Source organism: Carcharhinus amblyrhynchos, chromosome 14, assembly GCF_965287045.1.
Source record: "Carcharhinus amblyrhynchos chromosome 14, sCarAmb.v2.hapA, whole genome shotgun sequence".
Lineage (NCBI taxonomy): Eukaryota > Metazoa > Chordata > Chondrichthyes > Carcharhiniformes > Carcharhinidae > Carcharhinus > Carcharhinus amblyrhynchos.
The window spans coordinates 75134273-75150602 of record NC_137337.1 but is presented as its reverse complement, the minus strand read 5'-3'; the positions used below and the strand labels follow the sequence as shown (position 1 = coordinate 75150602).

Genomic DNA, 16330 nt, shown 5'->3' with positions numbered 1-16330 from the left:
TTTTTAATTACCTCTCCTCGCAGTCCCATTCAATGTCTTTTTTTTTAATGTCTAGTGCTTTGGACCATTTTCTACATACCCAGGGATAATTAAGTATTGCTATTGATATTATTGTTAATAGTATTGCTGTTACAAACAAAATGAACAAAAAGAAACTCAAGTATCTGCACAAATCAAGTCATTTAATGCAATTGGATCTATGAATCCAATGGAAAAGCTAGACTTTAATTCTTTCATGAGGTGTGGGCTTCACTGGCTGGGACAACATTTATTGTCCATCCCTAATTGCCCTTGAGAAGATATGACCAGGTGGCAGCCTTACATTTCAATAATAATGGTTTGCTGGTCAACTTTATGTTAAACAACACAGGAGCCCCAGCCTGGTATTTTATTCTCTGCCACAACTGCTGCAGAGGAAGACAGTTGGCTGAGCAGATGCACAATTCACTGGTTTCTGCCTTCTCTGCTCTCTTCCCTTGCTTCTGCTCATCTCTTCCAATGCTCTTCCAAACAGTCAGCTCCAGAAGCCATGGCCATCATATCAGTGTTCGAATCTGCCATCTTCATGTTACTTTCAAGTGTCCTTGTAACAGAGATATGGACATCCGTGACCCAGTGGCCAGTTCACTACACAGAAGGCCTTTGAGTACACAATTGGCTTTCATCCAATGATGGTGGCCAAGCTGTGGCAGGGGTCATTAGCTTGGCAATGAATGCATGCTGATGGAATTAGTATGGTCCAGAACCTCTGAGTTTGTGATCTTGTCCTGCCAAGAGATGCCAACGATACATCTGAGATAGCAAAGGTGGAAACTGTTCAGCCTTTTCTCATGCCTAACATACATTGTCCAGATCTCACCATTGAAGAAGTGCGCTGAGGTCACAAGCTTTGTAGACTCGTAGCTGGATGTTCTCAGTTAAACTGCTTTTGTTCCACACTTTCTTACTAGTTTGGACATTACAACTAGAGGTCTTGCTAATGTGTGTGTTGATTTCAGCATCAAGGGACAGATTGCTGGTGATTGTGGAGCCTAGCTATGTGAAGATATCAACAAGCTCCAGAGTCACATTGTTAGCGCAGATAGCTGGCGGTATGGCAACATCCTGGACCATGACATTTGGCTTCCTGATGCTGATCAAATCAAACAGTTTGTAGATGTGAGAGAGTCTGTACATTTGCCTCTGAAGCTGTTGCTCAGTTGAGAGTCAACCACATTGCTGTGGCTCTGGAGTCATATGTCGGCCAGACCAGGTAAGGATGGCAGATTTCTTTGCTTAAAGGACATTAGTAAACCAGATGGGTTTTTCTGACAATTGATAACGGTTTCACAGTCATCAATTCTAGATATTTTTCATCAAATTCCACCATCTGCAGTGGTGGGATTTGAACCCAGGTCCCCAGAACATTAGCTGAGTTTCTGGATTAATAGCCTGGAGATAATACCACTAGGCCATCGCCTCCCCAATTTGTTAATGGTGAAACTGCTTGAGGGGACATAATGTTAAGGTTTTATGGCACAAAGGATAACAGCACTTTACAATTATCACTTTGCAGAAGACATCAAACTGAAGAATTTAGTTACAATGCATAAAAAAAACAAGCTGTAAAAAACATATTTGCTAATAAAGAATCCTTAGCGAAACGCACCAATGAAAATAACTTTAGAAGCAGCTGAAGCACATCTGGAAAGATATGACCCTTCCTTATCCACCTGCTCCAGCTCAAGGAAATAAAGAGGAAAGCAGTGTCAGGAAGAAACAGTCCAGCGATTTTGGATTACATCCAAAGTATGTTTCTTGAAAGGTTTCCCAGATCTGATTCTATTCCTTCACTGGCTAACTGCTTTGATCACTTTGCTCAATGTACAAGTCTTACCTTTGTTGCTATTCAATAGCACTTACATTTTATTGACCAAGCTCAACAGTAAAAAAAAATTATGATTGCATTTTTTTTTAATTATACGTTCATGGGAATGTGGACATCGCTGGCTGGGCCACATTAATTGCCCATTCCTGGGGGCATTTAAGAGCCAACCACATTGCTGTGGGTCTGGTCAGACTGGGTAAGATTTCTTTCTCTGAAGGATATTACTGAACCGGATGGGTTTTCATGACAATTAACAATGGTTTCATGGTCATCATTAGATTTTTAAGTTTAGTTTTTCATTGAATTCAAATTTCACCACCTACCATGGTGGGATTCAAACCTGGGATGCCAGTGTATTACCCTGGGGGCGTGGATTACCACCCAGCCTCAATATCACTATGCCACTGCCTCCCCTTTGATCCTTCCCAATTTGCAGTTATCAGCAAATTTAACAAATATGAAAACGGATCCAGATCACTTATAATAGACAGGAAATACAGCCCAAGATATGATCCATGCATCTTCATCACAAGAAGATACCACAAGAAACAGTTATACATGTGTGCATTAGACCAACAAGCATGTTGTTTTACTGAAAGTAAGTGTGCAGGTACAACAGGTAGTAAAGAAGGCAAGTGGTATGTTGGTCTTCATAGCAAGAGGGGCGACATGGTAGCACAGTGGTTAGCACTGCTGCTTCATGGCTCCAGGGACCTGGGTTTGATTCCCAGCTTGGGTCACTGTCTGTGTGGAGTTTGCACATTCTCCTCGTGTCTGCATGGGTTTCCTCCCACAGTCCAAAGATGTGTGGGTTGGGTTGATTGGCCATGCTAAAAATTACCCCTTAAGAGTCCTGAGATGCGTAGATTAGAGGAATTAGCGAGTAAATATGTAGGAAAAAGGGGGTAGGGCTTGGATGGGATTGTGGTCAGTGCAGACTTGGTGGGCCAAATGGCCTGTTTCTGCACTGTAGGGTTTCTATGATTTCTATGATGATTTGAATGTAGGGATAGGGATGGTTTGCTGCAACTGTATAGGGCGTTGGTGAGGCCACACCAACAAGTATTGTGTGCAGTTTGGGTGTCCTGATCTGAGGAAGGATGTCATTTGCCTGAGCTAGAACATGTGGATGTCCGCTGCGTGTGCAGCAGAGGTTTATTAGGCTGACTCCTGGCACAGCAGATGTGTGATATGAGGACAGACTAAGTCGAATATAGGATTATATTCATTGGAGTTCAGAAGAGTGAGAGGGGATTTCATACAATCTTATAAAATTCTAACAGGGTTAGACAGGGTAGATTCAGAATCAAGTTTCCAATAGTGTGGGAGTCCAGAAGTAGGGGTCATAGTTTGAGGATAAGGGGTAAATCTTTTAGGACTTAAGTGAGAAGAAATGTCTTCACTCAGAGGGTGGTGAATGTGTGGAATTCACTACCACAGAACATAGTTGAGGCCAAAACATTGTGTGATTTCAAGAAGAAATTAGATATATCTATTGGGGCTAAAAGGATCAAGGGATATGGGAGGAAGAGGGATTGTAGGGCCGAAGGGCCTGTTTCCTGTGCTGTTCTTTGATCAGGATATTGAATTTGATGATCAGCCATGATCAAAATGAATGGTGGAGCAGGCTCGAGGGGCTGAATGGCCTACTCCTGCTTCTAGTTTCTATGTTTCTACAGTGGGTTTATTCCTCTCCTCTTTTTTAACATTCATTATTCCCCAGTCTTCTGCCACAACTCCCACGGATAATTGGAGGATTGTGGCCACTCCCTCCATGATTTCCACCCTCGCTTCCCTTCACAATCTAGGATGATGTCACCCAGATCAGGTGACTTTTCTACCTCAATCGCAGCTGATCTTGATCATAGCTCCTCTACATATTTTTTATTCTATCTACTATCTTCCTGTGACATTGATAGCATCCACTCCTTTAGTGGAGAAAAATGTAAAGTATCATTTAGTGGCTCAAGCATGTCCTGTGGCTCCGTCTTTTTTGAAGCTAATTATCCAGACCTTTCCTTTGACAACCCTTGTATTAGTCATGTGTTTACAAAAGCCTTTTGAATCCCCTCTTATGTTAATCTATTTTTGTACAAGCTTGTGACTTCAAGTCCTTCATTTCTCCCTTACATGTTATGAATCAATCTGTTTCTCTGCCAAATTATGAATCCCAGGCTTATCATAAGCTCTCTTTACTGCTTCATTTTAAACTCCACCTTTAGTCATGCAAGAAGCTCTAACGGGGTGGCATGTTGGCACAGTGGTTGGCATTGCTGCCTCACAGCGCCAGAGACCCTAGCTTGGGTCACTGTCGGTGTGCAAACTCCACATTCTCCCCGTGTCTGCGTGGGTTTTCCTCCGGGTGCTCTGGTTTCCTCTCTCATTCTGAAAGACGCGCTGGTTATGTGCATTGACCAAAACAGGCACCACGCTGTGGTGACGAGGGGAATTTCACAGTAACTTCATTGCAGTGTTAATTACTTGTGACTAATAAATAAATAAACCTTACTTTAAAAACCTTTCCTTTAATATTACTTGCAGTGCAAAAATATATGGGATTTCTAACTGAGGAATGTCCCTAACTGAATTATATCAACTACACATAAAACAAATTGTTTGCATGAAATAGTGTCTCCAACTACACATTTCAAAGCAACTACTTTGTCAGAATAGCTCTTTTAAAAAGTTCTGGGAAGGCATGCGGGCAAGAACAAACTATAACAAATGAAAAAAAGCACTCAGCATGGAGCCCTTACCTCTGACATGCTGTGTTAACTTAACCTTGTTACAATTACGCATCTCTGCCTTCAGACATTTCCCTGCCTGCTCAATCCACTGCAACTACAAAACTGAAAAAAATAGTTTTTTTTTATTGATAGCTCCCATCTCTTGCAGGAAACGTCAGGCCAATCTACATTCAAGAACTTGCTCTGAAAACCCTGCTCACATTTTGACAGGCGTGACAAGTTCCAGCACAGTGGCTAAGACGACCCACAACATTCTAAACAACCCATAGCATTCTAAAAAAAGCTAATTCACTCTCTCTCCCAATGTTAATGGATCCATTAAAAATTCCAGGATCCATTAACCAAAAACTAATTTGTTCTCCCTTGGATCATACCCTATCTGTGTGCCAAGTTTTGTTGAAATCTACCCCTTAGTTTTTGAGACTCTTTTTATTCATTTGTGGGACATGGGGCAATAAATGCTAGGTCAGCATTTATTGCCCAACCCTAGTTACCCTTGGAGGGCAGTTGAGAGTCAACCACATTGCTATGGCTCTGGAGTCACATGTAGGCCAGAACAGGCAAGGGTGGCAGATTTCCTTCCCTTAAGAACATAGTGAACCAGATGGGTTTTTCCAACAATTGACGATGGTTTCATGGTCATCAGTATATTCTTAATTTCAGATAATTTTTTGTTGAATTTAAATTCCACCATCTGCCGTGGCGGGATTCAAACCCGGGTTCCCAGAACATTAGTTGAGTTTCTGGATTCATAGTCTAGTGATAATACTATTAGGCCATTGCCTCCCCTAATTATTAATATTTACAGACAAACAAACAAAAGTAAAAATGTGATCTCTTGCCCATCTTCATAGCAGAGGTAATCAGGATCTCCTGATAGATCCCACCATAGAATAAGTTTTCATCCATATTTTCAAATAATGTTTTGTTTTCAAACAAAACTTTCTCAGAAGACTAAGAAAATTTGGCATGCCAGCTATGACTCTCACCAACTTTTACAGATGCACCATAGAAAGCACTCTTACTGATCATATCACAGCTTGGTATGACTCCCAATCATCCCAAGACCACAAGAAACTACAAAGGTCATGAATGTAGGCCAGTCCATCATGCAAACGAGCCTCCCATCCACTGACTCTGACTACACTTGCTGCTGCCTCGACAAAGCACCCAGCATAATTAAGAACTCCATGCATCCCGGACATACTGTCTTCCACCTTCTTCTGTTGTGAAAAAGATACAAAAGTCTGATATCATGTACCAACCAACTCAAGAACAGCTTCTTCCCTGGTGCCATATAGAGTCATAGAGCATGGAAACAGGCCCTTTGGCCCAACTTGTCCATGCTGGCCTTTTTCTTTAAACCCCTAAGCTAGTCCCAATCGACTGCATTTGCCCCATATCCCTCTGTTCCCACCATACCCATACAAGTGTCTAAACGCTTTTTAAAAGCTGCCATCAGACTTTTGAATGGACCTATCTCGCACTATGTTGATTTTTCTCTACACCTTAGCTATAACTGTAAACACTACACTCTCCTTTCTTTCTCCATGTCAGTACAGCACGTAAGGAATACTTTTCATTGCTAATACATGTGACAATAATAAATCAAATCAATGAGAACATTATCTGTCACATAAATGTTTAGTTCTCGTGATTTGGAAATCCCTGCATTGCCTTTCCAGTCATGCATCAATTTCAAACCTATCATCGTAAACAAGCCTCAACTTCCTACAATCCAGGAATTTAAATTTTCAATAATCTGTTGCCCAAATCGAGGTTTAATTTTTTACCGACTTTCAATAATTTGTTTGCTGAACTGAACAGTTTCATAATAAATTGTCACACTGATTTCAGATAGGAGACTCAATACAGATTTTATCATTTTAGCCTCCGCCATTGGACCATTGGCCTTTACATCCAGGCTCCTTCCATTCTAATAAAAAGCAAATTACTGCGAATGCTGGAATCTGAAACCAAAAGAGGAAATGCTGGAAAATCTCACAAGGTCTGGCAGCATCTATAAGGAGAGAAAAGAGCTGACGTTTTGAGTCCAGATGACCCTTTGTCAAAGCTAAAAGGCAGAGAAAGTGGGAGATATTTATACTGCAGGGGGAGGGAATGAAAGATGAGTCACAGCCATAAAAACAAGGGGAAAGGCTGCTAATGGCAGTCCGTGGAGAGAATAAAGAGTGTGAATGACTGAACAGCAGAGAAACTGAAATCAGAGGGTAAACTGTGACAATGAAGATGTGAGGGGGGGGGGTGGGAGAGAGGTAAAATTTTGAAAAAGGGGAAAGGGGAGGCAAAGGGGGAGAAAAGGTAAGGAAAGAGAGATAAAATAGGGAGAAAGAATATCCCCCCATCCCATCCCCCCTTTCCTTACCTTTTCTTTCTCCCTCTTTTTCAAAATTTTACCTCTCTCCCACCCATCTTCCACCTCGCCCCCGCCCCACCCCCCCAACATTTTCACCTGTCAAAGTTTACCCTCTGATTTCAGCTTCTCTGCCGTTTGGCCATTTACATCCTTTATTCTCTCTACAGACTGCTATTGGCAGCCTTTTCCCTTGTTTTTGTGGCTATGACTTATCTTTCATGCCCTCATCCTGTCGTATAAACATGCCTTTTAGTTTTGACAAAGGGTTATCTGGACTCGAAACGTCAGCACTTTTCCCTCCTCACAGATGCTGCCAGATCTGCTGAGATTTTCCAGCGTTCTCTCTTTTGACTCCCTCTGCTCTGCATTTGGACTGATTGAAGGAGTGCAGCAATGGTGTGAAATCTCCTATTCGTGCCCTCCAAGGCTAAGGAGATGATGGTAGCAGTCTGGTTCCCAGTGGCAACAACATTGAGGAGCGTACTGTAATATTCACAGATAATTTTCTCCGTAGTTGACAGTGCTGCTTCAGTGCTGTGAGGGACTGTCCCACATGGGCTAAAGATGGAATTGTCTTTACTCTCTGTCAGCAAGCAGTGACAGGGTGCCCAGTACAAAAAGTGATGGTGTGTAGGGATTAGACCTTGGCTGCTCTCTCAAGATCATCTTTTAGAACCATAGAACCATACAGTGCAGAAAGAGGCCCTTCAGCCCATCGAGTCCGCACCGACCACAATCCCACCCAGGCCCTACCCCCTTATCCCTATATATTTTACCCACTAATCCCTCTAACCTAAGCATCTCAGGTCACTAAGGGGCAATTTTAGCATGGCCAATCAACCTAACCCGCGCATCTTTGGACTGTGGGAGGAAACCAGAGCACCCAGAGGAAACCCATGCAGACACGAGGAGAACGTGCAAACTCCACACAGTGACCCAAGCCGGGAATCAAACCCAGGTCCCTGGAGCTGTGAAGCAGCAGTGCTAACCACCGTGCTACTGTGCCACCCAAAATGCCCTTGAGATCCTTATTTAAGTTTCAAGTTTAAGTTTATTGTTTAGGGTCACAAGTAGGCTTACATTAACACTGCAATGAAGTTACTGTGAAATTCTCACACTCGCCAAGCTCTGAAGCCTGTTCGGGTACACTGAGGGAGAATTTAGCACGGCCAATGCACATCTTTTGGACTGTGGGAGAAAACTGGAGCACCCGGAGAAAATCCATGCACACATGGGAGAACGTGCATACTCCACACAGTCAGGGACCCAAGCCGGGAGTCCAACCCGGGTCCCTGGTGCTGTGAGGCAGCAGTGCTAACCACTGGGCCACCTTGCCGAATGCACCAAGAATAAGATGCAAGGTCGAGGCAGCTGCTCCACCTTAGCATTCCGTTCACATTCACCATCACATTAATGCTTAGCAATCTGCCAGGTGGACCAGTCTGACCTACCCTCTACAATACACGATCCATTATTCCATTCATGGATTCAAAACAGATGTGAATTGAGTAAGTGAAAACCAGCCCGTTTCCACTCCTGACTGGTACTGCGGGAAGTGAAGACAGCTTTGTGCTTGGTTATGACGCCCTCCAATGGTTAAGAATCCACCTCAAAATCATGTCTGATGCTCTAATGGGTGTTTCATTTCGGTATCTGAAGACAACGTTGAAACACCTCAGCAAAAAGCAACCAAATCAGCTTTGCCATAGAGGAGTACAAAGTCATAATGTGCTGAATACTGGGCTTACTTCATTGTTCGAAGTCTCAGCATCAACATTCTTCAATAGTTCTGCTAGTCTTTTTTTCTCATCGTCAGTCAGCAGCACCGGGTTCTTCGCTTCTTTTGCCAACTGCGAACGTGAATAATTAGTTATGAACAACTCATAATAGAAAAATCCATTATCAACTTAAACATGTTTGAAAAACGCACAGATAATTCAGACATTAGTGGGAATCTAGAATGCAATGCCTGGGAAAGTGGTGGAGGCCAAAAGCCTTACAAACTTTAAAAAATATTTTCATTTGATTTGATTCATTATTGTCACGTGTTGAGATTTTTTGAAAAGTATTGTTTCTTGCACACTAAAGAAAGCATACCATTCATAGAGTACACAGAGGAGAGGGAAAGGAGAGAGTGCAGAATGTAGTGTTATAATCATAGCTAGGGTGTAGAGAAAGATCAACTTAATGTAAGGTAGGTCCATTCAAAAGTTTGACGGCAGCAGGAAAGAAGCTGTTCTTGAGTCGGCTGGTACGCGGCGACCTCAGACTTTTGTGTCTTTTCCCAATGAAGGAAGGTGGGAGAAAGCGGCCGGTATTTTAACTGTCTCGCTCGAGTGAGGCTGGTAAAATCCTGCCCGAGGCCAACAGAGACTTCTGTTCTGCAATCCTCGCCCGCCCTGATTCCGGGGCAGTAAAACTCAGACCAGTATGTCCGGGGTCCTGGCTTATGTTGGCTACTTTTCTGAGGCAATGGGAAATATAGACAGAGCCAGTGGATGGAAGGCTGGTTTGTGAGATATTTGGATGAACACTTGAAATATCAAAATATTCAAGGATATGGAACAAGTGGAGGAAATTAATGCGTCTTTAGTGGTAGTTCTTGTCAATGCCGACTTGGTGGCTAAAGGGCCTTCTCTGTACCTTATGATTCTATGAGCTGAGAGTGAAATTGGACAGATATAATTAGCCGACAATTGATCCAATACCTTTACTCATTAAGACAATGAGGTACTGTTACAGTCAATGGATTCTGGTGAGGTCAAAATAATTCCACATACCTCAATGTTCTTCTTAACAAAATCTTTAACTTTGATCCTATTTTGGGGGAACATTTGGTTCCTTACATCTTTGTTTTGGACATTCTTAGCGTTGGCTTCTGAAGGCAACTTGGCTTCTGCTATCAATTTAACTCCTTTGTCATTGCCTTGGTGGTCTGACAAGAAAAGAAACAGTTGTTAGCGTTTATCGAACAGATTCCTGCCACTGCTGGGCTGCTCCAATTTAACGAACAAAATAATATACCACATCCTTTCCCAACACTGCCTGTTAGATGTGTAACCAGTTTGCCGGTAAGTCGCAGGTTTTGAACCCAGATGCCTTCAATGGTAAGAAAGCAAACAACTTAAAAAAAAGGAAAAATGAGTCACTTGAAACATTTATTTCTCCAAAATACATTTTGCTTCAATAAATGCAGATTGGACTCTGAAATTACTGGACGGAACACATGACTTTAGAGATGATTAAAAGCTGACCTTTTAAATGGATCGATTTTTACATTTGGGTTGGGAAACTGCAGGAAGTGGCAAGGCCCATTCATAAATGGAATTCCTTCCTTGCATCAACACGGTAAGAGGTTGACATAATGCCTTGAATGTAGAAAATATGTCTCAAGACAGAGAAGGCTGAGGGGGAAATCCTGATCAAGGTGTACAAAATTATGAAGGATGTCAGTAAGGTAGGTAGGAAGGAATTTTTCCCCTTGGTACAGGAATCAACAACCGGGGGAGCTAGGTTTAGATTGGGGGTAGGAGGTTTAGAGGGGATTTGAGCGAAGATTTTTTCACCCAGAGGGTGGTGGGAATCTCCTCACTGCCTAAAAGGATGGTAAAGGCAGGAACCTTCACATTTAGATGAGCACTTGAAATGCAATGTCATATAAGGCCATGGATGGAGCGCTAGTAAATGGGAATTGGATAGGTGCTGGATGGCCAGCACAGACGTAATGGGCCTAAGGGCCTCTTTCTGTGATGTAAAGCTCAATGACACTAAGTGGCCACAAAATTTTAAACAGTTAATTTTTACGTGCCCAATCATGCATATCTTCCTAATTCTCTCTAATCCACACAGCCAGTAAATTAATAATATTTACCAACAATGGCAGATAAATCTCAGTAATCAGCAAACCAAGAACATAAATCTACATCCAGCTGGTTGGGAGTCAAGTAAAAACTAACTGCTTTATCTACTCAATTCATGCATTATTTTAATGTTACAAAAAGCCAACTTCCTGGTCCAATGATTACTCCTACTGTTTGGGTTCATCTGAAGATAAGATGCATTCAGGAGAAATGGAAACTGCACTCAATGGTTCTGCAATTTATTTTTCTGCTGCGCCAGGGACCTGGGTTCAATTCTGGCCTTGGGTTACTGCCTGTGCAGAGTCTGCACATTCTCCCCGTGGCTGCATGGGTTTCCTCCGGGTGCTCTAGTTTCCTCTCCCAGTCCAGATGCCGAGCTGGTTCTCTCTCTCAGTTTACCCAACCAAGCACTGGAGTGTTGCAACTAGGGAATTTTCACAGTAGCTTCGTTGCAGTGTTGATGTAAGCCCACTTATGACACGAATAAATAAACTTCAAACTTCACTAGAATAAAGAATTTCTAATTCTGAAAACTAGCAGAAACTCGGGGCCCAATTTTACCAGGCCTGTTTTCAGGCACAAAAACTTGGTGAAGTCGGGCGGGAGGTGAGCAGCGCGATCCGCACCCACCTCCACATCGGTGCCCCCTTTACCAAGACTCAAAAATGGCCAAGATCAGGACTGTGCACAAAATGGGTGTGACACCCATTTAAATGTATTTGCATGTATTTAAATTAACTTAATGGGCTGCACGCCCAACCTTACCAGCACTTCCCCCTTTACCACTGCGTTCACCCCTCCAGAACCAGCACGAAACAGATGTACTCCACACAAGTCCAATTCAGGTACTCCAGTTAGTGAGGGGGTAAATGCTCCAACGGCTCTCTGTTTGAGATCAGTGGGAGGGGGTGGGGGCCGTCTGTTGCCACTCCGCCTGAAATCAGTGAGGGGGAAGGGGGGGGGGATCCACTGCTGCTCTACCTCTGATCAGTGAGGGGAGGGGGGGTTGGGGGCAGCGATCAGTCTGGGTGGCGGGTGGGTGGGGTGATAAGGGGGGGGTCAGTAACGATGTGGGGCTGGGGCAATGTCTGTGCGGGCCAGGGGGAGGCACTATCCGGTCTGGGAGCGATGTACAATGTAGCTGTATGCTATCATTTATTTTCTGCACATGCATAGTTGGAGATGCTGATCGGAGCTGCAGGGTTTTGGGTGCGTTAAGCCCCATCCACCGGCTTAGAACATAGAACATAGAACACTACAGCACAAACAGACCCTTCAGCCCACAAGTTGCGCCGATCACATCAATACCTACCAATCCATAGACCCATCTATAACCCCCAATCCCATTAGATCCCATATGCTCATCCAGAAGTCTTTTAAAAGACCCCAGCGAGTTCGCCTCCACCACCACTGACGGCAGCCGATTCCATTCACTCACCACCCTCTGAGTGAAAAACTTACCCCTGACATCACCTCTGTACTTGCTTCCCTGCACCTTAAACCTGTGCAGCGCCATTCGGAATAGCTGATATTTTTTCAGGCAGAGTGCATATGGGGATGCCTGAGTACAGGTCTAAAAATCGGACCTGAAACATTCCCAGTTTCAAGTCTGCCCAAACTTAGAATCAAAATGGAGCCCCTGGAGTGAAAATTAAGTTTTTTTTTGTTTTTATTCCAATTCAATCAAATCAAGTCCAATTCAGAGTCTCAACAAGTTGGGACATTCCCGATCCAAGCTAACAAGACAGGGCTCTCACCTCCCTGTCTTGGGCTTGAGCTACATGGTCCAAGCTGATTGGAATAGGCATATCTCCTCCTCCAAAGCTTGATCTCATTTGCATCTTAGCCAAAAGACCGAGATGCCACTTTTAAAAAGCTTCAAATGAAGCTAAAATGTAACCGAATGACTTCAACCAAGCACAGCATGTCGATACTACACTTGATCTTAGCCAAAAGGCCAAGAAGCTCTTCTGCATGTTATTGCTCCAAAAAATCAACTCAATGGATAAGTTTTAAACGTCATGTGGTTAGATATGGCCTCTGTAATGAATTCCAGGAGATACCAATTTTATAAACTTACAACCTTATTGCAGGATCTTTCTAAAATGAATTTGGAAGTAGCAGATACTGATTAATAACAAGGGAGCGGGAAAATCAGGGGTTTAGTCAATGCTCTACTGCCATCTGTTGTTAAGGATAAAATATATAACACGTCTGAGACAACCATGATTATAGAATCATAGAATCTCTATAGTGCAAAAGGTAGCCATTCGGCCCACCAAATCTGTACCGACAACAATCCCAGCTAGGTCGTATCCCCACAACCCTATGCATTTACCCTGCAAGTGACCCTGACATTGGCCATACTAAATGGATGCTAAATCCATCTAACTCAAACAGCTTTGGGCTGTGGGAGGAAACCGGAGCACCCAAAGGAAACTCACGGGAAGGACGTGCAAACTCCACACAGTCAGTGACCCGAGGCTGGAATTAAACCCGGGTTCCTGAGGGAGCAGTGCTAAGCACCGTGTCACTGAGCTTAATCAATTATCTGATCAATTCGTGATGTCATAAGGAATTGAAGAAATAGATGAGACCATCTTAAGACAATTCACAAGGTAAACTTCCTTAAGAACAAACGCGGTAATGAAACATTATGTTTATTTGTCCACATAATGTGGACAACATTATTATACTTCATTGCCTTGAGACACTGTCATTGAGCTGACTGCTGGAATTGCTGCCATGTGAATGTACGTATCATGAAGTTTAAGTAGGAAATTCCAGGGGGGCAACTTTGAGTCCACACTCTCCTTCTGGAGGAATGGCAGCACACACTTAAAATCCAGAGATCGTATTTCGCAACAACGAGTTTGCAAGTTGCAATCTTATTGGCCCCTTGCCGGTGGAGTGGTGTGGAACTCGTGGGCATAAAAATTATCTATGGACCTACTTTGCATTAAGTTGATCTTTCTCTACACCCTAGCTATGACTGTAACACTACATTCTGCACTCTCTCCTTTCCTTCTCTATGAACAGTATGTTTTGTATGTATAGCGCACCAGAAACTACACTTTTCACTGTATGTTGACATGTGACAATACATCTAATCAAATCAAGGTACAGCACAGGAACAGGCCCTTCGGCCCTCAAAGCCTGTGCCAACCACAATGCCCTAACTAAACAGCATGCTTGGTTTCATTGGTCAGAACATTAAATACAGGAGTTGGGATGTCTTGTTGAAGTTGTACAAGACATTGGAAAGGCCACACTTGGAATACTGTGTACAGTCCTAGTCACCCTGTTATAGAAAGGATATTATTAAACTAGAACATAAGAAATAGGAGCAGGAGTAGGCCATCTAGCCCTTCGAGCCTGCCCCGCCATTCAATAAGATCATGGCTGATCTGTCGTGGCTCAGTTCCACATTACCGCCCTCTCCCCATAACCCTTAATCCCCTCGCTTATCAAAAACCCATCAACCTTCGAGCCTGCCCTGCCATTCAATAAGATCATGGCTGATCTGTCATGGCTCAGTTCCACATTCCTACCCTCTCCCCATAACCCTTAATCCCCTTGCTTATCAAAAACCCATCAACCCACGTCTTAAAAATATTTAGCGAGGTAGCCTCCACCACCTCAACAGGCAGAGAATTCCAGAGATTCACCACCTTTTGAGTGAAGAAGTTCCTCCTCAACTCCGTTCTAAACCGCCCCCCCTTTATCTTGAGGCTGTGCCCCCTAGTGTAATGAGTGCAGAAAAGATTTACTCGGATGCTGCTGGGACTTGATAGTTTAAGTTATAAGGAGAGACTGGATAAACTGGGACTTTTTTTTTCCCTGGTGCATAGGAGGCTTAGTGGTGATCTTATAGAGGTCTATAAGATAATGAGGGGCATAGATCAGCTGGCTAGTTAATCTATTTTATTAAAGGTATGGGAGTCTAAAGCTAGAGGGCATAGGTTTAAGGTGAGGAGAGATACAAAAGAGTCCACACAGAGGGTGGTGAGTGTCTGGAATGTGCTGTCAATGGCAATAGTAGAGGTGGGTACAATTTTGTCTTTTAAAAAGCATTTAGACAGTTACATGGGTAAGATGGGTATAGAGGGATATGGGCCAAATGCAGGCAATTGGGACTAGCTTATACAGAATTAAAAAAAAAGGGCGGCATGGACAAGTTGGGCTGAATGGCCTGTTTCCATGCTGTAAACCTTTATGACTCTATAAATGGAAAAAAACCTTCTGCCTTACTTGGTCCATATCTCTCTATTCCCTCCCTATTCACATATCCTCCCAGGTGCCTCTTAATATGCCTCCCAATATTGAAATGCACTGAATGGTACAAAATTGCTGTATTTGTGTAATAAATATGAACTAAACACAGAAAATTAAGTCAAGTCATTTAAAAGTGTTTAAATAGCATTTCAGTGATGTTATTAGTATTAATTTCTACCACTCACTCTCTCTGGCACTAATCATAAATTATTGCAAAAGTGGAGCCCCGTTCCTTCAGTTTATTAACAATACTGGAAATTTTATATAATGCAAATTCAACTTTTCTTAAACTTTTCATTTCTGTCTCTCTCTCCCTGTACCTGATTTAACTCTGAATTCGCCCTCTCTAACCAGCACTTCCATCTCTGTCCCTGTCACTATTAAATCCATTATCCATTAATCCGACTGATGAGGGAGAACGATGGTTACCTGTCTAGTTCATCAGGTCCCAGATGCTTGGTTTACCTCACTGCACGTTATCATAGAATCCTTACACTGCAGAAGGAGGCCAGTCGGCCCATCAAGCCTGCACTGCCAACAATCCCACCCAGGCTCTAACCCCACATACTTATCCTGCTATTCCCCTGATGCTAAGGGGTAAACTACCATGGCCAATTCACCTAACCTCCACATCTTTGGACGTTGGGAGGAAACATGAGCACCCAGAGGAAACCCACGCAAACACAGTGTGAACATGCAAACTCCACACAGACAGTGACCTAAGGCCAGAATTGAACCCGGGTCCCTGGCACTGTGAGGCAGCAGTGCTAACCACTGTGCCACCATCAGACTTTCAGCAATTTGGCTTACAAAATGTTTGAAAACCTAAAGACGCACGTGTGGGTCTAACTAATGACAGACACTGAGAGATGCTTTGCACCAGCAGACTATTTTTTCATGTTTCTTCATGCTTAATTTTCAGTTGTATTTCTTCATTGTTAAAAAGTAGCATTCTTATTCATTCTTATTCAGAATAGCACTTTGCATGATTGCATGCTGTATTATGCCCAGGATCTTTAATAAAAGAAAAGATTGCATTTACATATGCTTTGCAGTTTGGATGAATTGCTTTTGAAGTACACTCACTGTTATAATGGGAAATGAGTCAATCAATTGTGCACAGCAAGATTCCACAATGTGATAACGACCAGATAACCTGCTTTTTGTCACACTGACTGAGGGATGACTATTCGCCAGGGCACTG

At 43.0% G+C, this 16330-nt stretch overlaps 1 protein-coding gene and 1 non-coding gene across 3 annotated transcripts in view; both read right to left on the bottom strand.

Moving 5' to 3' along the window:
- The window catches only part of fsip1 (fibrous sheath interacting protein 1), a 295310-nt gene that overhangs the window by 255747 nt on the left and 23233 nt on the right, over positions 1-16330 (bottom strand). For both annotated transcript variants that reach the window (XM_080202068.1, XM_080202069.1), the window contains 2 exons: positions 9772-9926; positions 8740-8841 (listed from right to left, as the gene is read on the bottom strand). In XM_080202068.1, the coding sequence (XP_080058194.1) occupies positions 8740-8841; positions 9772-9926 (257 nt within the window). The remainder of the gene's footprint in view (positions 1-8739; positions 8842-9771; positions 9927-16330) is intronic.
- Positions 12624-12820, bottom strand: LOC145352838 (U2 spliceosomal RNA). The gene has a single exon (XR_013888603.1). It is a non-coding gene; the product is annotated as a U2 spliceosomal RNA (small nuclear RNA).